Source organism: Sphaerodactylus townsendi, linkage group LG10, assembly GCF_021028975.2.
Source record: "Sphaerodactylus townsendi isolate TG3544 linkage group LG10, MPM_Stown_v2.3, whole genome shotgun sequence".
In the NCBI taxonomy this organism is placed as follows: Eukaryota; Metazoa; Chordata; class Lepidosauria; order Squamata; family Sphaerodactylidae; genus Sphaerodactylus; species Sphaerodactylus townsendi.
In genome coordinates, this window is record NC_059434.1 from 87,530,292 (window position 1) to 87,554,130 (window position 23,839).

Consider the following 23,839-nt stretch of genomic DNA (forward strand, 5'->3'; position numbering starts at 1 on the left):
ATCAATGGCGACTCGCCAGACGGCCAAGCTGGGTCCCCTCCCCCCACACACGCACACGTTCGTCCCTGGCGATTTCCCTGCATGGTCAGGCACCTGTCCCAGATCCATGTCGCCTGTGCAGATGGTGGCTGCCCATACACACTCTGGCCTCACGGGTAACATGAACTGGGACGGACAGTAGCTGGGAGGGGAGGCACTGACGGATGGGGGACGGGCAGGACATCAGGGCTGTCACATTGGCCATCGCGCTGCTGCGCGGGCATGACGTCGGGACTGCGCGGCTTCACGAGTGCACAGGCGCAACGTGGCGAGACGCCGCTTCCGCAGCGCTTCCGTGCGAACCGTCACATGTCTGCGGGGGTCTGGACGCCCGCAGCTCCGCCTGTCTGTGCGAACGCTTTTTTTCGGAGGCGTCGCACTTTACGACGTCATCGCGTCACTGTCTTCGGCCGTGCGGAAACAGCCTAACATCCATCTCCCTTGGATGTAGCCCCTGAGTATTACAACCCCAGACAGTACATAAAAGGCTAAAAATACTGTGAAGGGGTGGTAAAAAATAATTCATTTATCAAAAGTCTGGGGTCAACAGGAATGTTTTGGCTCCTGCCTAAAACACCAGGCAAAGGGAAGGGTCTTCCACTGGCAAGTTTCCATTACTGGAATGACCCCATCTTTGATGGTCGCCCAATCATAAGCCCAGGGAGAGCCGTTAGGTCATTCCTCTACCGTTGCCTACAGTAGTTAAGCCAATCTACCTCTTGAGTAAACCCTCCTCCTTGCAATATTCTGGTGACCGTGCATAGGACACAGCATCCCGTTCTTCTTCCTTAGGACCATGTTTGGCCATTCTCTGATACCCTTGGTCCAGTACCAGCTCAGCCCTTCACCCTGTGCTAAATTCAGCAGATGATGAGCCTTCCCACGGAAACCCAGTCAGTTCAAGGGACACTTAGAAGAAACCCCAACCCTAACACCTGCCTGCACTGAGACTCCCTTCCAGCATCACAAGCACCTTCCATGGACCCTGCCCTTCAGGTCAGGCACGTTAGCAGATTGAAAGTTATGCAGGGAAGCAGCAGACTCTGATAAAAAGTAAAGTTAAATGTTCGTAAGAGAACTGCATTTGAGTGTTGTGGGTTTTCCAGGATCCTCTGAAGATGCCAGTCACAGATCCAGATAAAACTTCGGGAGAAAATGCTACTGGAACACAGCCATACAACCCGGAAAACCCACAACACCTTAGTGATTCCGGCCGTGAAAGTGGCATGGGGGGGGGTGCCTATTCACAGGTACCCTTGCCCATGTGCCAGCCTAAAGGGTGATGCTGGCATTGCGGAGATGGGGAACCCATTTTCTGGCAATTGTCAGATCTACTTATAAGAACCTTCCAGATGCCAGCCACAGATGCAGGCGAAACGTCAGGAGAGAATGCTGCTAGAACACGGCCATGCAGCCCAGAAACCACACAGCACCCCACTTCCAGGAATTGTTTTTCTATTCTCACGTTCTCAGCTTGTTTGCCACATCCGCATATTTTCAGCTCCACAGCCAAAGAAGAATGTGTTCTCAATATGAAACAGTAGCCCTGCTGAATGAACACTCATTTTCAGCCACAAGAAAAATTCTGATGTCAATGCCTCCCCTGATTACCTTAACCCAGATACTCCCTTCTGTAACTAACTTCTTCTGACCACCTTATAATGCACTCTATTGTTTCTCAAACAATCCATCCGGACACCTCCCAGACGTTGTCCTGACACCCCCCGAGGTAGTTCTTTACCCTGTAAATATACTATGCTCCAAAGGGTCAACCTCCCAGTGACATTGACACTTTTCCATCTTTGTCGCTGTGTCCAACGTGTTGCCCCCTGGAACCGAATGCTGGTCGTTTAGCTCTGAACTCTGGATCTTCTTCACGTTGCGATCAGGTCGTATTACCCATATATCCCATACCCTTTTCTATTCCAAATCTATTTTTCAGCATATTTATATCTTAGGAGCTCTAAGTGTGCATGTTTGCTGCATTGAACCAAGTGATTGTAAACCCCTTATCTCTGCAATAAAGTTCGTCAAATTTGCATTATATTCCTCTTTCTTCCAAGAGCGGATCTTTGTATACAGTGATATTCAACATTCCTCACCCAGCCTCTTGCAACGTTATTAAACAGTCTGCTCTAAGCTGACCTTCCCCATGATATGGAGAGACTGTGTCTCCATCCTGGGTAACAGTACCCTCACTGCCAACTTCTAACACAGCACAAAACAAAAATTAATGGAGTGCAAAAGCAAGACAGTGGCAGAAAGTGCAAATATTATACAAAGTCATGACATAATATAAACAGCCATACACGTATAACAATGTTTTCCTATGGCAATACACAATTAACTGTAACTGGGAGAATCAGGAGTCCTTGAGTACATGACACATACAAACTCCCCCCCCCCCAACAAAAGAGAAACAATTTACATATTCATGACACTACTAATCACAATTGTGATATGGTTGGTGAGGATCCATTTTAAGTTCTGGGTGGTGCACAGAGTGTGGTTGTTGGAGGCTGGCGAATGCTGGCATGTCACCCAAAATGTCGTAGTGTGTCACCAGTTCACCCTAATGTGCCAGATCCTAGTTGAGAACTCTTAACCACCACGCCACCCTGCTTTCCCTGCTATAGCGCCTAATACTGGGTTCAGTTCTGGACACTGTAATTCAGGAAGGATAGTGACAAGCTGGAACGGGTCCAGAGGAGGGCAACCAAAATGATAAAAGGGTCTGGAATCCATGCCCTACGAGGACCTAGGGAGCTGTGGATGTTTAGTCTGGAGAAGAGAAGGTTAAGGGGTGACATAGCCATGTCTAGATATTTGAAAGGATGTCATGTTGGTGAGGGAGCAAGCTCGTTTTCTGTGGCTCCAGAGACTAGGTCCAGTCCAAGGTGTCCAAGGTGAAGGAAAAGAGATGCCACCTAAACATCAGGAAGAACTTCCTGACAGTGAGGACTGTTCAACAGTGGAATGTGGTAGAGTCTCCTTTGGAGGTTTTTAAACGGAGCCTGAATGAACATATGTCTGGAGTGCTTTGATTGTGTGTTCCTGCATGGCAGGTGTTAGAAACACGGGTTCGAGACCCCTCAAAGAACTTTGGGCGAAACTTAATGAAGAAACAGCAAAGTTTATTAAAATATGTTTCTTGCAAGCAACGGGCGTCTGTCAACTGAGAGGGGCACGCTGAACAATCGCAAACATGCATATATGAGTGGGCGTTCTCCCTCCCCTTACTTTCCGCTATGGAGGGCCAAGGGTTTAAGAACATAAGAACTAGCCTGCTGGACCAGACCAGAGTCCATCTAGTCCAGCATTCTGCTACTCGCAGTGGCCAACCAGGTGCCTTTGGGAGCTCACATGCAGGATGTGAAAGCAATGGCCTTCTGCTGCTGCTGCTCCCGAGCACCTGGTCTGCTAAGGTATTTGCAACCTCAGATCAAGGAGGATCGAGATTGGTAGCCAGAGATCGACTTCATAAATCTGTCCAAGCCCCTTTTAACGCTATCCAGGTTAGTGGCCATCACCACCTCCTGTGGCAGCCTATTCCAAATACCAATCACACGTTGCGTGAAGAAGTGTTTCCTTTTATGAGTCCTAATTCTTCCCCCCAGCATTTTCAATGGATGCCCCCTGGTTCTAGTACTGTGAGAGAGAAAAATTTCTCTCTGTCAACATTTTCTACCCCATGCATAATCTTATGCATGAAGAAACAAGCATAGAGTTGGTTTAAATCACTGAAGAGTACAGGCACTGAAAGAATACATATACATCCATATTTCATTATCAATGATACATATTGAAAAAGCAACATTGTATTCCTTGCACAGGGGGTTGGACTTGATGGCCCCTGAGATCTCTTCCAACTCTACGATTCTATGATTATACATTGCAGCGCCCTGTCGTCCCTGGGGGCGGGGGGACAGAGGAGCTCTGTGTGACTCCACACCGGCCTGTGTTAGCCGGGGACTCCACCAGAACCCAAGCCCCTTTGCTCTGCCTCGCTTTGCAGCCGGAAGTCACGTGACGACGCACTCGCGTGATCCGTACTTCGACGTACTTCCTCCAACGACAACCCGTCCTGCGCAGGCGCCTCGGAGCGCGTCGCCCGACCTGTCCCGCTCGCGGGGCGCATGCGCAGCGGGTTGGGACCGCTTCCCTCCCTCCTGCGGTGCCTGAGGCGACCGCGTCAGGTAAATTGGGTCGTCGTGCAGGTGAGGCGGGGGGCGGGGGGCGGGGGGCGGGGGGCGCGCCCGGGGGTGGGGTGGGGGGTCTTCGCGGCACTCCCGCCAGCCGGCCGCCGCCCCTCCCCTTCGCCTTCCCGAGGCCGGAAGGCGCGGCCTGGTCAGTGACCGAAGCGGGGAGTGGGGGCGGTCGAGGGGCTGCAGCCGACGCCCCCCACCCCTCCGCCCCACCGCGGTCCCTGAGGCGCTGCCCTTCTGCGTTCGGGGAACGGCCGTGAGGAGCCGCCCCTCAGCGCCCCCCCCCCCCATCAGCGCCGCCTCGACGAAAAGCCTAAAGATACCGACGGAGAAGACGGAAGTTTGCTGACCAGGCCGCCAGCCTCTGATCGCAGCGCCAGGAGGCAGCCTCGCGGGGGAGGCCCCGGCCTCGGCCTCGCCTAGGCCTTGTGGCTGGAGCTCCAAAGGGACTGGCCGGCCCCTGTGAGAGTCAGGGCGCAGCGTGGACCCCGGCTGCTCTGGCCTAGCAGGTTCTTCCCCGTGTCGATACCTTTTAAATGTTAAGACCAGAGGAATGCGGGGTGTGGTGGGTTCTCCAAGGGGCTGTGTGGCCCTGGTCTGGTGGATCTTGGTCCTCACGTGTCGCCTGCATCTGTGGCTGGCTGGCTGGCATCCCTTCAGAGGTGTCTCGCAGAGAGTGTGTGTCCAGGAGTCCTTGAGTGGATGTCACACACACTGGACACAGTGTGTCACGCACTTCCCTCTGTGAGACACCTCTGAAGATGCCGGCCACAGATGCCGGCGAAAGGTGAGGAACAAGATCCACCAGACCACTCAGCCCAGAAAACCCACCACAACCAACGGAGGAATAGTTTTCCCTAGCTGCTTCGTCATCAAGCTGCCATCAGTATTTAGGCTGAAGTGAATAGCGTTGTCGTACTGTTCAGCTTAAAAACCAGAGAGAGATACAGTACAAAATGTGAATTCAGAAAAAAAAATGTGAATAAAGTACCTCCAGGTATATATCAGAGAGTGAACAGTTTTCTTAAAGCGATATGTGCATAAACATTTAACATTATGATACAAAAACCTTATGCAAACCACATAGAAAGTACATGTAATAACAAATAAATAGCCAGAACATAAGAAAGAGCCTGCTGGATCAGACCTGAGTCCATCTAGTCCAGCACTCTGCTACTCGCAGTGGCTCACCAAATACCTTTGGGAGCTCACATGCAGGATGTGAAAGCAATGGCCTGCTGCTGCTCCTGCTCCCAAGGCATTTGCTAAGGCATTTGCAATCTCAGATCAAGGAGGATCAACATAGAAGGCTTGTTAAGATTCTACAAAACAGCCACATGCGGATGGCGTCTCTTTCATGCTTTTTTAGACCACCTACAAATTTTGCATCTTGCCAGAGCATAACAGCTTACCTCATGATCCTTTGCTCCTTCTAAATTCTCTGCACCCAATTAATGCACAGCAGCCATTTCTCAAGCTTTTCAAGAGTTTCTTCATTTTTCAATGTTCAACATATTTAACAGATGAATGAGCAAGCAAGGAGGGAAGTTTACTCCTAAACTAAATAACAAAGGACATACAAGATGTGCTGGTTAGTTGGCACATTTGAAGATAACTTGGACAATCTCCAATAGAGTAATGCCACTTTAGTAGAACCTTGTATTTGTATGCTTATAGGTTTATTTGTTATTACATGCATTTTCTATGTGGTTTGTATAAGGTTTTTGTATCTTAATGTCTGGTTGAATGTTTATACACATATCACTTTAAGAAAATTGTTCACTCTCTGATATATTACATGGAGGTACTTTATTCATTTTTTTCTGTATTCATGTACTTATCAACTTTACACAATTTTTAATGGTTGTTAGTATTTAGTAAAATATCAAGTTTTCCTGTCTAGGTTAAAAATACACAACACCTAAATATTTTTGTTGGTAATCTTGTTGATTGAAGGATCATGGGTTTGGCAAATGGACAAAATAAAGGAAGCCTTTTGACTACTGTTACTAGTTTGTTGAATTAAGAAAATAAAATTCTTTATGTGTTTTGCCCCAAACAACTTGTTTATAGCGAATGTTTCTTACAGAGTATGTTTCAGGTAAATATTGTCTAATATTTGTGTTTTCTTTTCCAGCTTTTTGGTACTCTTGGGGAGAAAGCATATAGCTTGTGGATTCTCTCTGTCCTAGAGCACATTTGCTGGGACCGCTTCATCTCCAGCTTTTACTCCTATTAAGACAGCATTGGGTCTTCATTCGCTTCCCAGAATTCTGTCGTTAGGCTGTGTTTAGTAAAATATTTCTTACCACTGCCATATTTAACCCGAGGAAAGATGACTCCAGGAGCAAGGAGATCCAATCTCACGTGAGATGTTTCCAGCTCTAGTGCCAGGACCAAGTGGTCTTTGAGAACAACTTTATTCTGGTTCTCCTTATGGATTACTCCAGTGATGGGTGAGGAGGAAAATCTGGGTGGGATTTTCAAGTGTAGATGTTGAGGCCATTCAGCACAGAAGGAAACCAAGAGAAAGAAAGGATAGATATGGATCAAGAGCAGAAGAAAGGGCGCTGGCATTCCCGTTGGAATAATCCATTTCCAGTGAAAAAAAATAGGCCGAGCCAGTCGGCTTCAGGAAAAGCTGTGGATCGTGACCCAAGCGTTCAGAGCCAGTGCCTGCAGCCCTCTCAGCTGAACCTTTTAGCAAGCTTTGGCTTATCCAGGGAAGACTTGGAGACTCTTAGTCACTACCCAGATGATCAGCTGACCCCTGAAAACATGCCTTTACTGTTGCAGGCTATCCACAAGTCCAAACTGGCTCCTAAGGTGCCTGTGGTACCTTCTAATTGCCCCGAAAAAGAAACACCGCAAAACCTGCACCAATGCATCGAAGACGAAACCCTTTTGAGTGCTGATGACTGTGGTGGTATAGTGAAGAAAAAAGTGATTGATTATGGTCATAAAAGCAAGTATGGTTATAATGAAGCTGTCCCAGTAGTAAAAGGTTCATCTTTGGTGGTGAATGAGAGCAAAGAAGGATTTCAAACCCCGAAGGCTGCTTCTGGGCTTGTTGCTTCACCCTCCAGGGTAACTAGTAATCCCAAGAGCCCCAGTAAAGAACTGCCAGGACAGCCAGGGTTTCAGACAAGTACGCCCAGTGCCCAGGCCAAGCCCCCTACGGATGTTGCCCCAAAAGTGCCTCCAAAAGAACTTTGGGTACCTGCAAATGTCCCATCAGTGATGCAACCAGGGGTGCTGCCTAAACCTAAGCCGGTACCCGCAAAGATCCAACCCATAATGCATCCAGTGGTGCTGCCTGTATCTAAGCCTGAGAGGATTCCTGTTTTGCCTGTCAAGAAGCGAGCTATGGACCAGCGGCCGCCCCCTTTTGCTCCTAAAATAAACAAGACTCTCAGTAGCCATGACAGATTTGAGCACGCGTCCGGGGCTGATCCTCTGAGCCGTCCGTGCCAGGGTGCAGGTGACCAGAATAATTTTTGGGTCGAAGAACCTATCCGATCCCCTTTTGGTGTGGTGAAAGCCTCTTGGCTTCCCACTTTTTTGCAGAGGGATGCGCCAGTGATAAAACTGCCTACTGCCTCTGAGATGGATGATTACTTTGCTGTGACTCCTAAAATATTTCCACACGTTTGCTCTCTGTGTAATGACGATTGTGCAGATAAGATGGTGAGTACCCCCCCCCCCCCTCATACATTTGTACATGATGTATTCTGGACATGTTTAACTTGGGTGTAAATTTGTGAGACCCGGATCACGCAAATCAGGTCATGGACCAATACCAACATACAAACTACCACAGTAAATAATCAATACAGTGGAACTCTGGAACAAGCAGCTCTTGAGCTGACCCTGGTTGAGGTGGTTGAGGCAGCTTTTAAAAGGGATTAAACCAGGTGTGTTGATCTCATTGGTTAAGAAAGCCGGATGGCATTCCCGCAGTGTGAGGTGGGGGTGACTGCCTCAAGATGGCCAGATTGGGAGCTGTGCAGAAATGCATCTTGGATGTCAAAGTGGTCGATGTCCACAGCATGCACACCTTCTCTTTGGAAGCATTTCACTCAGTCTAAAAGAAATATTTCAGAGCAGGTTTTTGTTTTCTGTAGTCCCCCCCCCCCCAAATTATCCATTGTTCTATTGAAAAATATTGAAAAAAGGCTTTTGGGAAAAAATGGGAGAAAAACATTTCCCCCCCCAAGTTTTTCCCAGTTATCTAGGCTTTCACATCTCAACATAATAGTTATTTGTCTACAATCCTGGTGGAGGCTCCACAGGGAGTGAAGGGCTCTTGGGATGCTCCCCAGAATCCTGGAGATGTGCTACCGTGTTTCCCCGAATATAAGACAGATGCGCTATGTCTTATTTTCAGGGGATGTCTTATATTTCTGTATTCTGTTCGTCAGGCATGCTTCCAAACAAAAACTTTGCTACATCTTACTTTTGGGGGATGCCTTATATTTCACACTTCAGCAAAACCTCTACTACGTCTTATTTTCCGGGGATGTCTTATATTCGGGGAAACAGGGTAGAAATCCTCTGTAGACAGGGAATTTGGAAATGCTAAGACAAGTGGAGACATTTGCAGTATTGGTTTGGTTCTGCAGAGTTAGATCCTGTCTCACTCATCTTTTACAGTTTTTTTGAAATGTCAGTAAGCATGTGGATAGGAATGACCCTGTGGACATTGTGTATTTGGATTTTCAAAAGGCTTTTGACAAAGTCCCCCACTGAAGACTGCTAAGCAAATGTCATAGTCGTGGGTTAAGAGGACAGATCCTTTCATGGGTTGGGAGCTGGCTAAACAATAGGAAGTAGGGATCAGTAGTTCTCACAAATGGAATAGGAACCAATAGTCTGTTCTCATGAATGGAGGGATATGTGCAGTGGTGTCCCTCGAGATCTCCAACTCCAGTGCTTTATAACCTCTTCATCAGTGACCTGAAGCTGGGCGTGAACAGCGAGGTGGCCAAGTTTGCAGATGACATCGAATTATTTAAGATGGTTAAAACAAAAATAGATTGTGGTGCGCCTCAAACAAATCTCTCCAAACTGGAAGAATGAGCATTAGAATGGCAAGGGAGATTGAAGGTGAGCAAGTGTAAAATAACGCATGTTGGGACAAATAATCAAGAACATAAGAAAGAGCCTGCTAGATCAGACCGGAGTCCATCTAGTCCAGCACTCTGCTACTCGCAGTGGCCCACCAGGTGCCTTTGGGAGCTCACGTGCAGGAGGTGAAAGCGATGGCCTTCTGCTGCTGCTGCTCCCGAGCACCTGGTCCTCAAAGGCATTTGCAATCCCAGCTTCATACTGAGATGTACACTGACGGGATCTGTGCTTACAGTGGCAGACCAAGAAAGGGATCTTGGTGTGGTCATGGATATCTTGATGAAAATGTCTCCCCCCCCCCCATGTGTGGCTGCTGTGACAAAGGCAGACTCCCTGCTAGCAGTAATTAGACAAGGAATAGAAAATAAAACTGCTTTCATGTAAATCTGTTATGAGACCACTCTTGGAATATTGTGTACAGTTCTGGTCACCACACCCAAAAAGGGATATTGCAGAGCATGTGCAGAAAAAAGCAACTGAAATGAGCCGGGGATTAGAGCAACTGCCCTATGAGGAGTAGTTTAAATGCCTGGGACTGTTTAACTTAGAAAAAGGCGGGTAAGAGAGACATGGCAGAGGTCTATAAATTTGTGCATGGTGTGGAGAGCGTGGGCAGGGAGAAGGTTTTCTCTCATAATGCTATAACTCCGTGGTGGCGAACCTTTGGCACTCCAGATGTTATGGACTACAATTCCCATCAGCCCATGCTAGCATGGCCAATTGGCCATGCTGGCATGGGCTGATGGGAATTGTAGTCCATAACATCTGGAGTGGTAAAGGTTCGCCACCACTGCTATAACTCGTCTGCTGGAGCTGAACAGTGAGAGATTCAAAACAGACAAAAGGAAGTATTTTTTTCACACAACACGTAGTTAAATTGTGGAACTGCCTGCCCCAGGATGTGGGGATACCCGCCTCTTTAAGAGGGGAGTGGACATGTTCATGGAAGATAGCACTGTCCATGGCTACTAGTAAAAATGGATACTAGTCATGATACTTACCTATTCTCTCCAGTATCAGAGGAGCATGCCTATTGTATTAGATGCTATGAAACACAGGCAGGAGAATGCTGCGGTCTTCTTAGACACACTTGGTGGGCCACTGTGTGAACAGACTGCCAGACTTGATCGGCCATGGTCTGATTCAATAGGCCTTTTCTTATGTTCTTATGAGCACTTCTGTCTTGTGAAGAGGGCACACGATTTCTGCCAGTTCCTTCCTCTTGCTGCAGACAGCCCACTTTCCTTCTGTCCATGCGATGCTGCAGAGTCCTGGCAACCCCATTTGGGGGTGGGTGGCTTGCTGAGCGACAGTCTTCCCTGGGAATGGGCCTTGCTGGGTCCTGGCAGGTGAATTCATTAGTGCTCCCCAGTGCTGTGCTGTCTGCTGTTCACCTGCTGTGATCTAGACAGGCCTGAGTTAATGCAAAGGCAGCATTTTTACGAGTTGACTTCAGCTTAGGGACCCTTTTTGAATAGGTCACTGCCATTGTCTTTCTCTCCTGCAGGGCTGGATTCAGCATCAGAATACCGCTGCCCACATGGTGAACTGTCGCTGGCTTGTCCGGAAGTAAGGACTTTCAGTTAAATGGTTCATTGAATTGACAGTGTATCTGGTTACCCCACTTTATTTCAAGTGATCATAGAACGGCCTGCATTTTATTCAGGCCATGTCGAATTCTCTGGGCGTCTCCTAAGATGTCTGAAAAGAAGTTGTCCTTTTAAGCCTGAATGGGTGGAAGGATGGGTAGGTTCTGTGGCTTGGCGTTCTGTCCACGCTCATCAGATGCTTACAAGTATGAACCAGCAAACCGGAGAGAAATAAAACCCAACATGTAAAACAAGCTATACACCAGATGGTTGAGAAAATTTTGAAAAATTTATTATACTTTTTATTGCACAGTGCCAAATAATTAAATTAAAAACAAGCCATGCTAAAACCCAAATTAAGTGTTATCTCAATAGGCACACTTCCAGTATGTAACACTTAAGGAAATTTTCCTTCGTGCCCCTAAAACTTAATCTCACCCAAAGAAACTAATTGAAGAAGGGACTTCATTGCATGTTCCTCTTGAAGCACATAAGACCCGGAGTGTCACCTTGATGAAGATGCGCTTGTCCATGCCTCCTGGCTGGAGGGTGTATAATCTGTTGGGACTCCAAACCACTTGAACTGGAAAGGTGCAGCTGGCTGGGGCCCCTCCCGCACACGCAAAATAATTTATTTATTTATTTATTTATTTTATTATTTGGATTTATAAACCGCCCAATCCCGAGGAGATGCGGTGTACAACCTATATCACCCAATATATATAACAAGGGTCCCGATAAAGACCAAATACACTAAAATCCATTAAAACCATTTAAACAGTGGGCAGAAGCAATAAAAATAATAACGATGGTGATGGCGTCCCGTAGCCCAATTCCTTTAACTGCCCCCAAAAAGGAGGGAGCGGCCAAACTCGTCCTTAAAATAACAATGAATATACAAATAGATTATGAAATAGTGGGCAAAAGCCCAAGGAGCAAAGTAAAGGGGGGGGGGATAGGGGACTTATGCATATAATGGAAAAAAAGCAAGCAAGAAAAGAAAATAGGATCCCTTCTTTCTTATATATTCAACAGATCGTGCGTTTTCAAATCACTTTCACAACTGTTTGCAAGTGGATTTTGCCATTCCGCACAGCTTCAAAGAGCACTGAAAGCAGTTTGAAAGTGCATTATTTTGCATGTGCGGAATGAGCCTAGGAAAGAATATAGTGGGCTGTTATGTCTGCCAGATGAAGATCAGCTGTTTCTGCATCATGGGAACAGGGAAGGGGTGGGGGGGAGGGCCCAGGAGAACAAACACAGCTTGAACAACAACATCCTGGGAATTCTCTGCAGGAACTGTTTGTCTTTCCCTTCCTTCTGCTAGAGAAATATTTCATACTAAAATAACAATGCAGATGGCTGGAGTGAGTGAGTGTGTGTATGTATGTGTGTGTTAAGCTTTATCAAGTTACTTCCAAATCATGTTGACCCTATGAATCAATGGCCTCCAGAATGCCCCATCATTGGCAGCCTTTTAATCTCGTGTTGGGTCTTCCCCTTTTCCTGCTGCCTTAGACTTTTCCTACTATGCACTTTTCCCCAGAGAGTCTTCTCTTCTCATATTGTGACCAAAACACATTAGCCTCGGTCTGCTCATTTTAGCTTCTTGGGGAAATTCGGGCTTGATTGCTTCTAGCTCAGGGGTAGGGAACCTGCGGCTCTCCAGATGTTCAGGAACTACAATTCCCATCAGCCCCTGCCAGCATGGCCAATTGGCCATGCTGACAGAAGAGCTTGATAGTATGGTCCTGAATTTATCCTGAGCTGCTGGGGTCCTATTCTAGCTAGAGTGATTTGGTTTGGCTAGTTTACTGACACTTGTATTCTTCAATCAGCCATCCAGGGTGGACTCCTGACCCCTCCTGTTTATCCAACAGGTAAGTTTTAAACCATGATTAACTTTCCTTCATAGCAGTCATAAGACAACATTTACAAGATGAGAAAAGATTTCAAGTTTTACAAGATGAGAAAAGGTCTGGCAGCACCTAATGTTAAATTATCAAATAACTTGTCTGGTTTGGATTAGAAATCCAGATCAGGGAGTAATAAAATTAGAAACACTGGACCTGGAAGGAGAAATACATTACTGTTTTTGGACACACAAAAAAATCAGTGAGGAAAAGGAGTATAGTTCAAAATAGTAGTCATATATTGATGGTTTGTTTAAAATTTGGAAGCTACTCAAAAAAGACTCAGTCCTCCAATGTCGCCACTAATGTCTGCTATGGAAACTCATTAAGACAAGATTGTGATGAAAAATGCTTATTTTATTACGTATAAAGGTGTAATAGTTGCTCAAAAAGAAGTTAATGAAATTAAAGATGAAGGTTAACAAAAGATAAGAGCGAAAACCAGCTTTTCGTGGAGCAAAAGGAAAAAGGCCCCCACACGTGTGGGGGGGGGGAGGTGTTCACGGATCCAAACACACACAAACACTGTGAGTGGCCAAAGGACTAATATTTGTATCCTTGTATGAATCCTGAGGCAGTTTGGGGTAAGCTGGCAAGTAAACCAGAGAGGCAGTGAGTTTGATCCCTTATCTGGGGTCTGAACAAAAGGGAGGAGAGGGGTGATCGCTCATCAGAGAAGTGCAAGAGAAGGCTTTGAACTAGGCTTTCTGGAGTTCCAATTAGTGGTTGTGATATACGCAGATGATAGATGCTTTGAACCAAAGTATATTCAGAATATTGCTTATAATTATCCCTTCCACATCACAACTTTCCCCATTGGGCTTTCGATGTATCACAGGTTGGCATAACTGTAATTGGGAATTGTCCCAGGATGGCGGCTGGCCCTGACTCCAAAGTAGGTGCTGCCATTCAGGGCTCAGGCTTGCCACTAGAGAGGACTCCCGTCATTCCACGGCTGCTGACAACCACAGAGTAACACCGTCATTGCTCCCTCCCTCGATGTAATAGGCAAGCCAGGGAGTGGATTTATGCAGATTTTTCAGATTGTGGGGGGTGCCACGCCTCTAACCCCTGTGATGTGGAAGGAATAGTTCTGTTATATTACATCATATGTTAACATTTTAGCATTCTGATGTAACTGATTTTTTGTTTTTTATATTTTTAATTTTAAAAAAATGTTTAAAAAGAGAAAAAAAAGGACGAAGGTTCTTCACACTCAGGTGAATTTGAGATTTAAAGGGGGGAAGTGAGAGGCAGCAGCGTGAACAGAATATAGACCAGGGGTCTGCAACCTGCGGTTCTCCAGATGTTCATGGACTACAAATCCCATCAGCCCCTGCCAGCATGGGGCCATGCTGGCAGTGGCTAATGGGATTTGTAGTCCATGAACATCTGGAAAACCGCACTGGAATTCTGATCTGATATAGACGCTTAGGTCAGAATATCGAAAGTGGCGACTTGACTGCTCTAAAACATACCAGGAAACTTGCCAGAGGGAGCTTTGCTTTTGGATACCATGATTCTCTCACTTATACAAAGATCTCACTGATCCGCTCATCTTGAGAGGGAGAAATATGAGATTTCCAGTGCTGTGAGCCAAGCCTGCCATAACACAAGATGCTTGGGAAGTGCCCATAAATCTGGCATATAGCCTAGGGCCGTGGTGGCGAACCTTTGGCACTCCAGATGTTATGGACTACAATTCCCATCAGCCCCTGCCAGCATGGCCAGTTGGCAGGGGCTGATGGGAATTGTAGTCCATAACATCTGGAGTGCCAAAGGTTCGCCACCACTGGCCTAGGGTAAGTTTACTAGCTGTAAGGCACAGTTTAGCAGATAATGCAGGATTCATCCTAGATACAAAATCTTATCAGAAACTTGCGATTTTGGGGCACCTCTAGAAAATGTGAACCAAGATTGGCCGTAAGAGTCAGTTCTAGCAGACACTGCTCTTGGCAAGTCCTTGGTGGCTGAATCTGACAGGATGCCACTTTTCTGGAGAATAAGCCTTAGACAGGTTGACTCTCCATGAAAAAGGCAAACTGTAAATGACTTAAATTAATAAGACATAAGTGCATTTTGTTGTTGAAACAAGTGAATTGGATTATTCAGCTCCAAGTTGTCCCAAGAACGATGGAATTAAGATTGTGTTTAATTTGGCTTCTTAAAAATTATGTACAATGATAGTCCATCTAGGAAGAATTTCTGAGGAAAGCAGTGGGGGCGGAGCAGTTCAAATCAATTTTGTTTCAGTTTAATCTGCCTTACCTTCTGTATCGCATCTATTTTAAGTTTAAAAGATAGAATACAGTTTCTGTGATTCTCCTAAAACTCTTTCAGAAAGATTAGATGTTCTGATAAAATTTACATCTGAGAGGGGTGTGGCTATTTTATGTTGACCCAATTCCATGAAATTCACATGTCTATCAAAATGATTTCATTTGTCCCCTTTGATTCTATGATGTCAGCATTTCCATGCTTTCCCTTGCAAACCAGTGATCTGCTCATTCTCATATTGCAAGATCTATTTCTGAGCATTCATCCAGTGTACAGTTCTCTCTCTCAAGTATATAATAATTGAATTATGTGCTGAATGGTAAGTTCTCACGCCTGCTCTGAACAAACTATTGACAATTTGAGTCTGCAGCAAAATAATATATCACCCTTTCCTTCTAACTTTGTATGTTAACTTCCTTAAACTCCTAGCTTTATTTCCCTTGAGGAGAAATTTTGTTTCCATCTGAAGGCTGATGAGGTTATTTCTTTAATAATTATCATGTTTGAGAAAATCTTGATATATGCCTGTTTCACAGACATGAAGACCACAAACAGGAGAGGAATCAATCAAGGCAATGTTCAGCTAGTCCAAGCCCAAAGCGTTCAAGACACTCTGACCATTCCGGGCATCGAACACCGTCGCAGTCAGAGAGCCATGACTCTCACAGGACGAGTCGAGCAAGAAGTCGAACACCGTCGCAGTCGAGGAGCCATGATTCTCACAGGACGAGTCGAGCAAGAAGTCGAACACCGTCGCAGTCGAGGAGCCAGGACTCTCACAGGACGAGTCGAGCAAGAAGTCGAACACCGTTGCAGTCGAGGAGCCAGGACTCTCACAGGAGGAGTCGAGCAAGAAGTCGAACACCGTTGCAGTCGAGGAGCCAGGACTCTCACAGGACGAGTCGAGCAAGAAGTCGAACACCGTTGCAGTCGAGGAGCCAGGACTCTCACAGGATGAGTCGAGCAAGAAGTCGAACACCGTTGCAGTCGAGGAGCCAGGACTCTCACAGGATGAGTCGAGCAAGAAGTCGAACACCGTTGCAGTCGAGGAACCGTGACTCTCACAGGATGAGTCAAGCAAGAAGTCGAACACGGTCACGGTCGAGGAACCGTGACTCTCACAGGATGAGTCGAGCAAGAAGTCGAACACGGTCACGGTCGAGGAGCCGTGACTATCACAGGACAAGTCGGGCAAGAAGTCGAAGTCCAAAGCGCCTTTCTAGTCCAAGACACAGGTCAAAGTCTCCAAGGCAATCTCAGAATTCTAGGGGGCGGAGTTCTTTCAGCAAGGAGAGAGGATCAGGAAGTTCATCTAAGTCTTCAGGTAACAAGATGGATATGACTTCCAAGCTGAAATTTTGGAGCTTGTTTGCTCTGCCGGCTTTGGCTCAAAGACAGGAGTCCCCAAACCTTTTGATCCTATGGGCACCTTTGGAATACTGACACAGGGTAGTGGGCCCAAGGACAAAATGGCTGCCCCAAAAGAGAGAGCCAGTCACAAAATGGCTGAGACTCTGTAGATGCTCTTGTGTCAGCCTGGATGAACATTTGCAGGGTGGTATATTTGCGACAGCTCTCCTTAGCCCCTTCTCCCCCCTCCCCATTGAGGTGGGCTGGAGCCCCATAGGTTACTAAGGAATTAGTTTCCATGAAGGTTGGGGAGAGGGCTTCAGTGCCACAGTCAGAGAACATGCCATGGAGCCCATCGGAAGGGGAGCGAGGTGGCAGGAAGGGTGTCAAAGGAGGATTCTTATCTTTTGTGTTGGTTGAGTCTCATTTGGTGAAATTATTTAAGGTGACTCAGGGGCAAAAAGTCCCCTGGGCCCAGCACTCTTGACTCTGCTTTGGAGGTCATCTGTGACAATTTTCTTCCCTCCCATTCAGTCTGAATTAGATGGTAGATTTTGAAGGAAAGGGCATTGGGGCGCAACCTCATGTCAGAGTTCTGTGGAGAATTTCAAATTGATTTTCCTGAATGAGTGCCTTTGGATAGTGAAAGCTACTTCCTGCATTCTGTCTTCTTGTCTATAATGGTAGTTAAACCCATGCTACCAAGATGGTGAAAGATCTTGTGAGGAAGACCTATTAAAATGTCCCTTCAGTCTCGCTTCAGGTTGAGATTTGGGACCAAAAGAGCATAATGGTTTTGGTTGATGGTCTTTGGCTGTATTTGGAAATGACAGGCAGTCATTTGCTGTTGGTAATGCTAGATCCAGCAGTAATAGATGATACTGTTGACCACAATATTTATACAATTGACCATGATATTTTGGTGGATCGTTATTATTATTATTAATTAATTAAGCAAGCAAGCAAGCAAGCTTCTATACCACCCTCCCCTGGAGGGCTCAGGGTAGTGCACAACACAAATATATAAGTAGAGCACAGTTAACCTAACCAATCAATTAAATAAATAGGCTCTATGCATATTAAAACCATTCCCTGTTAAAATACAGCGTTCTAATACAACTTACAAAACGTATAAAAAGCAGCAGATGACATCCAATAGCTTAAAAAAAACCCTTGAAGGGAGGGCAACAGGGTCCCCTGATGTTATAGAAAAAAGGGGGGAGGGGGGCGCACGTCAGTGGCTGGCCTCCCCAAAAGCCTGGTGGAACAGCTCAGTCTTACAGGCCTGTGGAACTCATTGAGGTCCCGCAGGCCCCGGACAGCTGGTGGAAGAGCATTCCACCAGGCAGGGGCCAGGGCCATAAAGGCCCTGGCCCAAGTGGAGGCCAGCTGCATCATTGCGGGGCTGGGGACCACCAGTAAATTGGCCTCCGCCGAACACAGAGGCCGGGTTGGGACGTATGGGGCAAGATGGTCCCATAAGTACGAGGGTCCCAGACCGCATAAGGCCTTAAAGGTTAATACCAACACCTTGAAAATGATTTGGAACTGGAAGCTAATGCAGGTGGCGCAACACAGGTAAAATTTGATCTCTGTTGGCACTCCCTGTGAGTAAACGTGCCGCTGCATATTGGACCAGTTTCAATTTCCGAATCAGACACAAGGGAAGGCCCGCATAGAGCGAGTTGCAATAGTCTAATCTGGAGGTGACCGTTGCATGAATCACAGTGGCTAGATCTGCTTGGGAGAGGAAGGGGGCCAGTCGCCAGGCTTGACGGAGATGGAAAAACGCAACCCGGGTTACCTGGGCCACCTGGGTTTCCAATGAAAGAGACGAACCCAGGTGGAACCCCAGGCTGCGAACAGAGTGGGTCGGTGCCAGTGAGACCCTTTCCCACACCAGCGGCTGTTGGGGGTAAAAAGACAGCCTGCATTGTTTTTGCCTTGTCTTGTAGGTAGAAAGCAAAGAATTTGTGTGCAAGAGGCAGAATCAGTTAGTTGACTGAAACTAACCTTTGACTTGAAATCACTAGTTTTGTATTGAGTTACCACTGATCTACCATGACGCCTAACTTTAAATTACATGAGGCTCCAGAAGCATGTGTGAAAGTCCTGGGACAGTATCATGAAGTGTGAGCAGGTGGCTGAGGGTGGGCAAACTGAAGCTAGATCCACACAAGACAAAAGTGACCAGATTTTTCGGAGGTGGGTTTCTGCAAGAAATCTGCAGGAAGCAAAAGTAAAAGTTTAACAATTTTATTAGAAAAATAATAAATGTACCAGCATACAAATGGTCCTAGCACACAGTGAATTCACACAGGCCTACGATATAGAGTTGAGGGTAAAGGTCTGGAATAGGTCAGGGTTCTGGAGAATAAAGATGATAATTACCTAATCTAGGAGCAGACTGGTCCATTGAACAGAGTTCAGTGACCTGAACTGAGCTCCAATAGAGCAGTGAGGTAGAATGCACTGTGGACAGTATTAACAGACAGAGAGATGTTCAGAAAATACTGAACACCTTGGACAGGCTAGTTATAGAAAAAAGCAGGTCCTCAGGCTATGCTAAGTGACCAGGCTTTCCCCAGACCAGGGGTAGGGAACCTGCGGCTCTCCAGATGTTAAGAACATAAGAACATAAGAACAAGCCAGCTGGATCAGACCAGAGTCCATCTAGTCCAGCTCTCTGCTACTCGCAGTGGCCCACCAGGTGCCTTTGGGAGTTCACATGTAGGATGTGAAAGCAATGGCCTTCTGCGGCTGTTGCTCCCGAGCACCTGGACTGTTAAGGCATTTGCAATCTCAGATCAAAGAGGATCAAGATTGGTAGCCATAAATTGACTTCTCCTCCATAAATCTGTCCAAGCCCCTTTTAAAGCTATCCAGGTTAGTGGCCATCACCACCTCCTGTGGCAGCATATTCCAAACACCAATCACACGTTGCGTGAAGAAGTGTTTCCTTTATTAGTCCTAATTCTTCCCCCCCCAGCATTTTCAATGAATGCCCCCTGGTTCTAGTATTGTGAGAAAGAGAGAAAAATTTCTCTCTGTCACATTTTCTACCCCATGCATAATTTTATAGACTTCAATCATATCCCCCCTCAGACGTCTCCTCTCCAAACTAAAGAGTCCCAAACGCTGCAGCCTTTCCTCATAAGGAAGGTGCTCCAGTCCCTCAATCATCCTCGTTGCCCTTCTCTGCACTTTTTCTATCTCTTCAATATCCTTTTTGAGATGTGGTGACCAGAACTGAACACAGTACTCCAAGTGTGGTCGCACCACGGCTTTATATAAGGGCATGACAATCTTTGCAGTTTTATTATCAATTCCTTTCCTGATTATCCCCAGCATAGAGTTTGCCTTTTTCACAGCTGCCATACATTGAGTTGACATTCCCATGGAACTATCGACTAAGACTATCAACCCTTTCCTGGTCTGTGACTGATAGCACTGACCCCTGTAGCGTGTATGTGAAGTTTGGATTTTTTGCCCCTATGTGCATCACTTTGCATTTTGCTACATTGAACTGCATTTGCCATTTCTGAGCCCACTCACCTAATTTATCAAGGTCCTCTTGGAGCTCCTCGCAATCCTTTGTGGTTCTCACCACCCTACATAATTTGGTATCATCTGCAAACTTGGCCACCACGCTACCCACCCCTACTTCCAGGTCATTTATGAATAGGTTAAAAGAGCACTGGTCCCAATACGGATCCTTGGGGGACACCACTCCCCACATCTCTCCATTGTGAGAATTTCCCATTTACACCCACTCTTTGCTTCCTGTTTCTCAACCAGTTTTTAATCCATAGGAGGACTTCCCCTCTTATTCCTTCATTGCTGAGTTTTCTCAATAGTCTCTGGTGAGGAACTTTGTCAAAAGCCTTTTGGAAATCCAAGTAGACAATGTCCACTGGTTCCCCCTTATCCACATGCCTATTTACATCCTCAAAGAACTCTAGTAAGTTTGTAAGACAGGATTTGCCTCTGCAAAAGCCATGCTGACTCTTTCTCAGCAGGTTTTGCTTTGTACATGTTTTATAATTTTATCTTTAATGACAGATTCTACTAATTTACCAGGAACAGATGTCAAACTGACTGGCCTGTAATTTCCCGGGTCCTTTCTTAAAGATTGGTGTGACATTGGCCATCTTCCAGTCTTCAGGGATGGAGCCTGATTTCAAGGATAAGTTGCATATTAAAGTGAGAACATCAGCAATTTCATGCTTGAGCTCTTTAAGAACTCTTGGGTGAATGCAATCTGGGCCAGGGGATTTGGTAGCATTTAGTTTATCAATGGCTGCCAGAACTTCTTCCTTGTCTACCACTATCTTCGTTAGTTCCTCGGATTCGCCTCCTAAGAAGCTTGGTTCAGGTGCAGGAATGTTCCTCACCTCCTCTTGGATGAAGACAGATGCAAAGAATTCATTCAGCTTTTCTGCAATCTCCCTGTCATCTTTTAGCACACCCTTTGTTCCTTTGTTATCTAACGGGCCTACCGCTTCCCTTGCTGGCTTCCTGCTTTTGATGTACTTGAAGAACTGTTTGTTGCTGGTTTTGATGTTCACAGCCATGCGTTCCTCATAATCCTTTTTTGCCTCCCTTACAGCTAACTTGCTTCTCTTTTGCCACCATTTGTGTTCTCTCTGGTATTCTTTATCAGTTAAGTTGGACTTCCATTTTCTAAAAGACATCTTTTTTTCCCTAATAATTTCCTCAACGTCCCTTGTTAACCATGGTGGCTTTCTTTTGGACTGGGCACTGCCTTTCCTAACCTGTGGAACACGTTCCAGTTGAGCTTTTAAGACTGTGTTTTTAAATAACCTCCAAGCATCTTGGACATTTTTGACTCTCTTGATTTTCCCTTTCAGCTTCCTGCGCACTATCCCCCTCATCTTTGAGAAATTTCCCTTTCTGAAGGCGGAGAATGTAACTACATTAGTAGTTGTCACTTGTTAGCATGCAGAGATGCTGAATCTGACAGCATTGTGGTCGCTGTTCCCTATCGGCTCAACAACACTGACTTCCGCACCAGGTCCTGGGTCCCACATAGAATTAGATCTAGGATCACATCTCCCTGGTTGGTTCTACAACCATCTGCTCTAAGCCACAGTCATTTAGCATATCAGGAATGTTCTCTCCTTACTATGACCTGAACATGCATTTTTCCAGTTTATATGTGGATAGTTAAAATCGCCCATTACCATGACATTTTTGCTTTTGTTGGCCTCTCTAATTTCTTTTTCCATCTCAGAATCCTCTTGTGCGCTTTGGTCAGGGGGACGATAATATATTCCTAATGTTAAACTATGCTTCACCCCTGGTATTGATATCCACAGTGCTTCTGTAGAGGAATCAGCTCCCCTTGCATTGTCTATTTTATGTGACACTATGCTCTCTTTGATGTAGAGGGCCACCCCACCCCCAATACGCCCTGTCCTATCCTTCCTGTAGAGCCTGTAACCTGGGATAACAGCATCCCACTGGTTCTCCTCATTCCACCATGTCTCTGTGATGCCCACTATATCAATGTCCTCCTTCAAAACTCTGTACTCCAGCTCCCCCATTTTAGGTCGGATGCTTCTACTATTAGCATAGAGACACTTGTATACTCTGTCTCTGTCCCTAACCTGGGATTTATGTGTTTTGCCCTCTAGCCTTTGTAGACACTATCACTTATCACATTGCTATGTTCCTCACTTGTATGTGGTTGATTTAAAAAACCTCCTTCTCTGTCTGCATCCCCAGGGACTCTGTATTCCGAACGAAGTGACCTCAGCTCCTGTCGGCTTGCCCGCAGGAATCAGTTTAAAAGCTGTTCTGCCACCTTTTTAATGTTGAGCGCCAGCAGCCTGGTTCCTCTTTGGTTAAGATGAAGCCCGTCCCTTTTGTACAGGCCTGCCTTATCCCAAAAGGTTCCCCAGTTCCTGACAAATCTGAAACCCTCTGCCTTGCACCACCTTCTCATCCACGCATTGAGACCCTGTATCTCCGCTTGCCTAGCTTGCCCTGCGCGTGGAACAGGTAGCATTTCAGAGAATGCCACCTTGGGGGTCCTGGATTTTAACCTTTTTCCTAGCAGCCTAAATTTAGCTTCCAGAACCTCCCGGCTACATTTCCCAATGTCATTGGTACCAATGTGGACCACAACTGCTGACTCCACCCCAGCACTGTCTAACAGCCTATCTAGACGTAGCGTGACATCCGCAACCTTCGCACCAGGCAGGCAAGTCACCATGCGGTCATCACGCCTGTCACAAACCCAACTCTCTATATTCCTGATGATCGAATCACCCACTACAAGGAGCCCCCCACCTCCCCGAGGGGGTATCCTCAGTGCGAGAGGATAGCTGATCACCAGTTAAGGAAGGGATCCCATCTAAGGGAGCATCTTCCCCCACCTCAGACTGGCACCCTCTGTCACCCAGACTCTCATTCTCCATGACATCTGAAGAGATGTCACCTTGGGAGTGGGACCCGGCTGCTAGGTCCCTGAAAGCCTTGTTTGTTGCCCTCTCTGCCTCTCTCAGCTTCTCCAGGTCTGCCACCTTGGCTTCAAGAGAACGGACACGTTCCTTGAGTGCCAGGAGCTCATTGCAGCGAGGGCACACCCACGACTTCTGGCCTAGTGGCCAATTGGCCATGCTGACAGAGGCTGATGGGAATTGTAGTTCCTGAACATCTGGAGAGCCGCAGGTTCCCTACCCCTGCCCCAGACAAAGGTGGCTCTTGTTCTCCAGAGAATAAGAGAAGAATTAAGCTTACTGTTCTGATCCTTGGGAATATCTAAAGATGATTAGATTTTTGCGGTGGAATGGATGACATTACAGTTCCAGGATAATACCAATGCAGATGGAAATAGTCTTTTGGAAGAATCTGTCAGGAAATTAAAGCTGGGATTAGTACTTAGAAGAGTACCGGGCAAGAACTCTAGATTAAATTATTTAGTATACCCTCTGTCTCATGGAGGCAGGTGTGTTATTTGTCACTGTGGGAATAGGTCTTCCCACGCCAAAAGCTTTGCTTCCTCCTGATTTCTTTAGGAGGGGTGAAGCAGGCTTATTCGCAAGTTGATGCTGGCAGGAGGTCTTCACCCAGACAGGTTTCTGCCTTAGGGGTAACACTGAGCAACTGCAGGAATGGCATCCATCTTTACATTGCATTCCTAGGCCACCTCCAAGGTTGGCAGGATAGGTAGAGACACTGCCATCCTAAACACAGGCCTGTCTGGTAACACAGATTTACTTCTACCAAAGCCCACTGATAGTTGAAACTCTACATATGATTGTGCTGTTAAAACTCAGGCTGAGGTTAACCCACTGTTTTTTCCCTCCCTGCT

General features: G+C 46.4%; 1 protein-coding gene across 6 annotated transcripts in view; it reads left to right on the forward strand.

Annotated features, from left to right (window-relative positions):
* The first annotated feature begins 4,127 nt into the window (after positions 1 to 4,127).
* Positions 4,128 to 23,839, forward strand: part of LOC125439779 — a 45,182-nt gene continuing 25,470 nt past the window's right edge. For 3 of the 6 annotated variants that reach the window (XM_048508989.1, XM_048508994.1, XM_048508995.1), the window contains exons 1-5: positions 4,144 to 4,256; positions 6,382 to 7,931; positions 10,879 to 10,940; positions 12,799 to 12,840; positions 15,687 to 16,474. In XM_048508989.1, the coding sequence (XP_048364946.1) occupies positions 6,738 to 7,931; positions 10,879 to 10,940; positions 12,799 to 12,840; positions 15,687 to 16,474 (2,086 nt within the window). In that variant the 5' untranslated portion in view covers positions 4,144 to 4,256; positions 6,382 to 6,737. Of the gene's footprint in view, positions 4,257 to 6,381; positions 7,932 to 10,878; positions 10,941 to 12,798; positions 12,841 to 15,686; positions 16,475 to 23,839 lie in introns of all 6 variants that reach the window. The other 3 variants (XM_048508993.1, XM_048508990.1, XM_048508991.1) reach the window with 3 other exon arrangements.